Below are 8,800 nucleotides of genomic sequence, written 5' to 3'. Positions count from 1 at the left end.
ATATCAAGAGTAGATTAGAATTTTTTATTTTGCAATTTCAATTTTGATTATGGGAATAATGAAAAAGTATTTTGGTGCTAAACTTATATCAAGAATAGAAATTATAATTGAATATAGAAATTCAAGTAATTGTAATCGTAATCATGATTTTATACATAATTCAATTACAATGTTTGATGGCATGTTGAACACATACAATATAATTCAATATATAAATATATGATATAAACGTATAAATATAAATATTTTATTTAGGATACATATTCAGCCTATAAATCTGATATTAAGATGAATTTTATTAATTAATAATTAGTTAAAATTAGTTTTATAATATTCTAATTTTTTTTACATTAAATTCTTTAAGCAATAAATTTTTTCTTTACCGCTGGAAAAAAGATATGAACATTACAAATAGGAAAGTTATGATTGAATAATTGACTATAGTAGCGCCGGATGTTACAATTATAGCTACATTTCCAGGAATTTTGATGGCCATCAGATCCACAAATTGACTGAAAAATAATAAAATTATTGTATTATCGTTAAAGTAGTAAATAAATAGATCTGAATAAATTTGGAATCAGTAAAAAAATTAAGAATTTAAAAATAAATCGACTTATTTGAATTATTTTTGAAAATATTTTAGAATCAAATATCAAAAATGAAATTAAATTTATGTCATTAATTGTCCATTACTAATAAAATTAATAAAAGATTTTAGAATTAATAAAAGATTAATAGAATTAATAAAGATATTAAATCGTATTGATTTAAATATAATAAAATATCCATAAATTAAAAAATCTATTTTAATCATTATTGCATTATAGAAAATTTTCTTCTGTTATTGTTCTTATAAATCCACATATTGATTCCAATTCAATTTAAAACATATGTTCTAATCAAAATTCGCCGAATATTGATTGCTTACTTTGGTATCAAGTTGGAGTTTATACTGCTTGTATAAATTTTATTATTTTCTTTGTTCACCAGTTTTGATATATCCACGGTAGTACTATTTTTAGAAAAATTGATCAAAAGAGATACCGCTTCTTTTTTGTCTTGTCGCACGACAGCCAGGACATTTTTGTTTAAAACTTGTGTAATAAGCTCCCCTTCTCTCAACACGTCTCTTTTTCTTAAGGCGGTCAAGTTGGTATAAAGATGATAATGAGAAATAGAATCTTTTTTCTCTTGCTCCAAATTTAATCCATTTTTGTATGATGTATGAGCAGGCAGCCATTCCTTTTCAACCGTACTTTCATTGGCTTTACTAAAACCTATAAGCATCGAGTTTATCATGTAAATGTCAATATTTTCATAGAAATTTACAAACGAGATAAGGTTGTTTTATTATTTAAATATTAGAGATTATAGTTTTATTTCTGTATATTTTATATAGATATAAAATAAAGAGTAAATATATGAATGTGACAATTAAATTGATAGAATAATAATCAATTGGAATATTAATGGAAATGATTTTTTTTTTTAAACTTGATGCAAGATTCAAATGACTTCAAAATTTATTTATCGCTATATAGTTATAAAAAATTGAAAATCTTGCTAATAAAATGTATCTATCTTTTTATTAATTGAAATATTAATATTAATAAAAAAAATATTTTATAATATTATTTTTCAATTTTTTAAAACTTTTTTTTTACTGTTAAAATTAATAAAAAATTTTAGAAAAATTCAGAAACTGATTCTTCAATCTAATTCTTCATACCTGCATTAATGGAATTATCCCATTGGAATGGTGTTCGACAGCCATCACGAACATCATATTTGAATATCGTAGTATTATCCTCCATACCGATTTCTTCTCCATAATACGTGACCGCGATTCCAGGCAAAATCATCTCTAACATTATCATGTGATCCGCCCTACCTGGATAACGTGTACCGACACGAACTCGATCATGGTTTCCCATCTGTTGTAATTATTATATATATATTTATATTTTGGATGAATCAAAACTGATCTTACTTAAATAATGCGAATAGATATAAACTTATCTAATTTTCATTAGTAATTTTCATTATTTAGTGTTATCGTCAACTAAGTTGACTGAGTAAAAAATGAATCACAATCAGGATTAAATGTATTTGTTTTTTTATCATATTAAATTTAATTAATTATGAAAAAACTTACGTACCACCCAATTTGGAACACTATTTTTGGGAGTTCCTTTTATCCAATTGTCTATAATTGTTTTAAATTGTTCTGGCGTGGAAGATGAATTTGCATCTGTTATAAATTTAAAATTGAAGGGAACGTTTGAACCGAATTCGTAATATTTGACAGTGTTGCTTAAAGAACTATAGACCTCTGTCAAAAGTACCTGTAAAACAAAATTTTATTAAATCGTGATAAATAGTGTTCAATGCGTATCTAATTTAAATCTAGGATTAAAAATTAAGAAAATATTCTAAATATTATCAATATGTGTATAATAGTATAATTGGAAATTTTCTATACTTTTTACATCCTGTTCATAAAATCAATCATTGTGTAAACTTCAGTGCCGATGAAACAATCGAATAAAAAATTTTTCTTTTTTAATATGTAATAATTTTTTAAATAATATAATACTAATATATGGTCAAATTAAATAAAATTAATATATGGAATTATTATTAAACAATATATGGAAAAAATATCAACTTTTTCTTAAATTTAAAATTTAAAACAACATTGAGTTTATTCATTTAGCATTGATAAAATTATTAATCGATACATAAATAAAAGTTTGATATATCTTGTCAGTCTCGAAAGAAATGAAAAAATTTAAAAATAGAATATATCTTTACGATAAATTGCTCGCAAATATATATTTTTTTTCTCTTACTATTTCATCCCGATTATTATCCTTTGCATACGTGTCCACAAATTTTCGCCATTCGGATACTATTTCATAAGTCTCGGGTTGATCTTTCGTTAAAGTGTGATTGAAAGAAGCGTGAAGACTTAAATTGAGGTTTTCACCAAAAGGTGTTTCATTTAACGATATGTTAGCGGCTTCGTATAAATGTGGTATAGCATCTATGCGGAATCCATCGATTCCATTATCCAACCAAAATTTCATTATATTCTGAAAAAAGAATGAATAGATCATGCAAATTTTCTGTTGGAGACGATTCGCATAGAATAAAAAGATAGAATAAGGAAAAATTCTTTGCGAATACGAATAAAATCTTGCAACAGAATTTCTTAGATTAATCTAATTTATAGTATTTCAATAATGTATATTCAATACGTTCATAAGATATTTTCTTCGTTTTTCTTTCTTTCATGGGATTGATTAAGTGTTATAAACAAATCGAATGATACAAAACTTTTGTATTAATTTTTGAATTAATTTTAATATCAAGAAAATTGACCAAAACTATACCTCCATCTCTTTTTTCACTTCCGGGTTTCTGTAGTTCAAGTCTGGTTGTTGCTTATAAAATTGATGGAAATAAAATTGTCCCCTCTTCTCGTGGAATGTCCATGCTGTACCATTGAATACACTAACCCAGTTATTAGGATACTTGTCTTTAATTGGACTTCCTGTATCGTTTACAGTAGCATTAACCCATATGTAATAATCTGTATATTTTGCAGTCCGATTTATACTCTGTTGGAACCATTTATGCTGATCAGAAGTATGATTAGGGACGAGATCTAGAATAACCTGAAAAAAAAAATTGTCAGTATTTTTGTTATTTATTTAGAAAAAATACAGATTTTTAAACTTTGTTGAGCTTCAAATAACTAAATGATTAGCTATAGTATCTTCAATTCAAAATGTGAAAGCAAATTTTAATATTTTATTCTCTTAAATAAAAATCTATGAATTTTTTTTAAATATACTAATTGATTTTTCAGCAGATAATGAAAATATAATGAAAATTATAATGAAATATGAAAATATTTCATATTTCATATACTTAATGAAAATATTTTGATATTCACTTTTTTAGAGAAATAGTTACATTTCCATGAAATATTTATTAAATGTGGAATTTGATAGAATTGTTTTCAAACTTAAGATAGGAAAATAATTTTCCAAAAAAAATTTATGATTTAAATTATTATTTAATTGAAATTATTCGATAGCGTATCACTTATTGTATCAATACAATAAGTAATACTTTAAAATCTTCAACGTGATTTTCTTTCAAGTGTTATTACCGTGTATTATTATATTTAATGTTTATCTCATCGATATTGGAAAAGTACTTATCGACAATTCAGATATCACATATAAGAATAAAAAATTATAATCTTTAATATAAAATCTCTTACGAAAGAAAATTCTATTTATATATCGTTATATGATTTTTTTAACGTGATACAATCATATCATATAATTAAGATTAGAAAAAGAAATACGCATTAATATCACGTCACTAAAAAAGTAAGTGCTATATTACGTGATTTTTCGTGTAATTCGTGTAGAGTATGAGCCGATATATTTTCATTGTTTTAAATCTGTTGGAATCAAATTACAATTATGTCATGTTATTCACGTCACGATACTGTGTATCATCACATATAAAACATTCCATAATTTTATTTTCACGTGATTATAAAAATGAAAGAATTATTTATCGAAATGCATATTTGAAATTTATTTAAAATTTATACGATATATGTATACAATATTATCATTGAGACATATGTACACTTTTAATATTTTCAATAAACGATTGAATTTTCTCAAATATTTCTCTTTTTTTTTATAGCATCGCGTCGCATCATTTTTTCATTAATTCATTGTAATTGAATACGATAAATATATGTAAAAATGCATAATTCTAAATATAATTCAATATATTTTAAGTTTTAAGTTCCAATTTTAAATTTTAACAATCATTTGTATCTATTTATTTTATCATATATTTTTTCATCATAAATATAACGTTATTCTTGATATTCATCGATATTCTTCATTTAAATTTATCGATTTTATATTGAATAAAAATCTTCCTAATTAGAAACTGCTGAAGATTTTATATCTGCTAATATAATGGCATGATATAATATGATTTTATACGACAAGATATTAATATGCTTTTATGTTACCTTTAAATTCTGTTTCTTCGCTTCTGCAATGAGATCTTTAAGATCTTGTAGAGTGCCAAATATTGGATCTACATCTTCAAAATCAGATATATCGTATCCAAAATCTACCATAGGACTTTTATTAATTGGTGATAACCATACCGCTGTTATTCCAGATTCGATGAAGTGTGAAAGCCTATCCTTAATACCTGCCAAGAAGCCAGTTAAAATAATAAGCTAAAATCAATTTTCGAATCTAATAATTGGATGATAATAAAAAGAATCGAGTCAGATAGTTTCACATTGGTTTGCAAATGCTAATCTGTTATTTGTGGATCAATCGTGCTATATCGATGATCATGAAAATAAATGATCGAGGAATAGATACATTCCTCTTCTATTTCTATCATTTTGTCCATTTTTTAAAATAAGAAATTAATATTAACTATGTAATAGATTTTAATTAGATTTTAAATTTAATATGCGAAATTATTAAAAATCATGAGGTTAATATTTTATTTTTTAATTCTTGTAATAAAATAAAAATGAATAAAAGTGAAAAGTGAACTCATTTCGTGATTCATTAATGGACGAGAATTAACAAAAAATCTAAAACTTTACAAGTAAGATATCCAAGAGAAAATAGATATCCATATATATTAATTTATCAATTCTTCTATTTTTCATGTCAATTTTTATTTTTGCTTTATATTTTCTATTACAGATAGTTATAGATTGTTATAGATAATACGCTGGAAATATTATTGTAAATATTATTGTAACTTCTAATGTATAACGCATTTGAATTATGAAATCGTTCAATTTTTCACCATTATATCTAATCGTTAGATAATTGTTACGTGTGTGTTTTTGAAATATAGATGAGATATCGATCTACATTATTTTATTACTATTTATTATTATTTTTAGATATTTTATTACAAGAAATTATTATTTAAATATTTTTAATTAGGTAATAAATTATTCTCTATCAAATGTTACACTTACTATTATTATTATGTTTAATTACGATATTATTAATGATTCTTTCTAAATATATTTGATTTAAAAATAATTTAATGATGTTCTATTATTTTTGTTTCAGGTAAGTGACGAGTACAAAGAATAAATGATTATAATCGTCACGGTGAGTAAGAATTCGAAAACAATTTTAAGATTTATTAACAAAAATAAAATATTATTAATTTCGAAAAATATAAAAAACAATTAAAACATATTGAAAATAAATCGCGTTGAAACGAATAAATGTTGATTGATTAAATTAATAAATATTTCTTTTTTATTGTATCACTGATATTAAGTCAATATTGATATTCAATAAAATTTCTCATGACATCGTGAATAAGTTGGCATAATTAATAATTGATTAAATATATAATATATAATAAAAATATATATTAAATTTTTTTAAATTTTTTTAAATTCACAATAACAAATGTATATTTTTCTTCAACGAGGAAAATTATAAGATAAAAAAACGATTAATCAAATTTGTTCCTTTTTACGGTAATTATCGATCAGCTCTTACGCTAATATACCGTTACAAAAGATTTTTTATAACTCCATTCAATTATCATCAAACATTCAAAGCTCACGTACGTTACATCATACATACGTATCAAAGGAAGGACGTGAGATTCCAGAAGTGCAATTAAATATTAACTATCTTTATCTACCATTATTTTATAAAAAATGTTTGTGGAATGAAAGAATAACACGAAATATATTATTTCTAAATATAAAAATCTTTACACAATATTCTTGCATTTGTTGATAAAAAATATATTCCACAAATTCTTTAGATTCAATATTTTACTAATTTATTTTTATTTATTTTATTGTTAATTACTAACGTATTCTCATTTTTATTATCGACTAATTACAACTATTATTATCAGTGTTAATAAGCAAAGAATTAAAAGTTTGGATTAATTCCAAGCTTGAGATTCAGTAGAATGCTCAACCACTTTGCGCATCTCTTTAAATATCTTTAATCCATTCATGATACTATTATTAGTTAACAAAGTATAATTAATTTCAATTGCACAAGTTGTTTTTAAACGATTCATTTATTTACATTAACATTAATATTTGAATATCATTTTAATCTCTATATTTGTTAAGAAAATATATATCTTTATATAAGGAAAGATCGTTTAAATATTTCATAAATATTATTTGAATTGTAAATTGAATTGTTTCAATATTTTCGAAATATTATTTAAATTATTTAAAATTAATATTTTAAAATATTATATAAATATATGTGAAAATGGCAATTATAAATAGTAAAATACTCAAATGAACAAAAAAAAGAAATTATCAAACAAATATTTCTTTTTATCTTTTATTTAATATTAATAGGATATGAAAATATATCATTTTTAATTCAATTCTATTATAAATAAATATTCTTGTTACAACAAGATAAAAAATAAATCGTTTAAATTTATAAACTAAAAGAAATACATTAAATAATTTTTTCGTGTATTATGATGTAAATATGAATAATTATACGTATTTTCCATTAATCAAATCTTATTAAGATAAATATATTATTATCATCATTAATATCTGTACCAAGAATTCATAATTCATGACTAAGATCTACTCAATTTTTCAATTCTCTCATTTTCTTTCCTCGACACTTTTTTAAAGGAACATGATTTAATCAATCAATACCAATCAATTATGTACAATTGCAAAGTTAACAACTCGTGCATCATGATCACACTTCAATAAAGATGCATGGCGTCATATATTACGAAACTTCATTCCAATATGACATTTAAATATTTGAATCACGATTGTAATCATGTTAACTTTTAACAACTTATCTTTTTTAACCAATCTTAAATCTTTCTAATTTCCAATCTCTTTCTTCTATCTCCCTAAATCACTGCATATTTTAATTACGATTTTTCCGTCATACTTCTTAAAAAAATTGTACACGAGCGATACAACATTATTTCCAATTTTATTTGATATTTTCGATCGAGATTTACATTTCTAATCGTGCGATGCACATTTTATCATGAAAATTATGATATAAACTCGTTGCTGAACTGAAGTTGTCGCGCAATTTGTGTAAATCTTAGCTTAAAAGCGATCCAATGTATATACGATACGCGGAAAATGAAAAACACAAGACACAAGTGTTTTCGCGCGAATTTCCTACCTTTCAAATCCCCGATGCCGTCATTATTGGAATCCATGAAACTGCGGGGATATATCTGATAGAAGATCGCGTTCTTCCACCAACCCTTGTTATTTTGGCCGGCGCCAAGGCTGACCGCGAGCAGAAGTACGACCACGACGAAGCTCTTCATGATTTGAATGATACGGCGCGCGATCACGCGGTCCCTTATATTCTTCCCGTCAGATTGGACGGTAAAAAAGAGCACGGACTATTTTTATCATGGGAGCTCGGGAAAAATCGCGACAGATAACAGCGTATCATTGTCGTGAAATTGCAACGCGATCAGGTAAATACGGGATACGTGCAATACGTAGCTCAATCGTCTCTGCATTTCTTTGTTTATTATTATCTTTGTTTCTTTGTTTCTTTTTTTTTAAGTGTTAATAGTGGAATAATTTCCGCACTTGAAAATCGAAGTTTCTTTCGCAGAATCGAGAAAAATAGACTTTTGAAATAGGTAAATGGGAGTAAGTAATTTTAGTTCTTCTCTAGCGATGTAGGATTTTGCGAATAATTTCGTTTGA

The 8,800-nt window shown here is 24.4% G+C and overlaps 1 protein-coding gene across 1 annotated transcript; it reads right to left on the bottom strand.

Annotated features, from left to right (window-relative positions):
* Window positions 1–339: 339 nt before the first annotated feature.
* Window positions 340–8,471, bottom strand: LOC102673438 (maltase 1-like). Its single transcript, XM_006625138.2, has 8 exons — window positions 8,256–8,471; window positions 5,078–5,265; window positions 3,399–3,683; window positions 2,856–3,098; window positions 2,163–2,348; window positions 1,733–1,937; window positions 932–1,280; window positions 340–512 (listed from the first exon to the last, which is right to left on the bottom strand). Exons 1-8 carry the CDS (start codon window positions 8,404–8,406, stop codon window positions 380–382), a joined length of 1,740 nt encoding a protein of 579 aa, XP_006625201.1. The 5' UTR covers window positions 8,407–8,471; the 3' UTR covers window positions 340–379.
* Between the last annotated feature and the right edge of the window lie 329 nt (window positions 8,472–8,800).

The sequence above is a fragment of the Apis dorsata genome, unplaced genomic scaffold (genome assembly GCF_000469605.1).
Source record: "Apis dorsata unplaced genomic scaffold, Apis dorsata 1.3 scaffold_1283, whole genome shotgun sequence".
NCBI lineage: Eukaryota > Metazoa > Arthropoda > Insecta > Hymenoptera > Apidae > Apis > Apis dorsata.
Note: the sequence above shows the minus strand (reverse complement) of the source record. Positions and strands in the feature narration are given on the sequence as shown.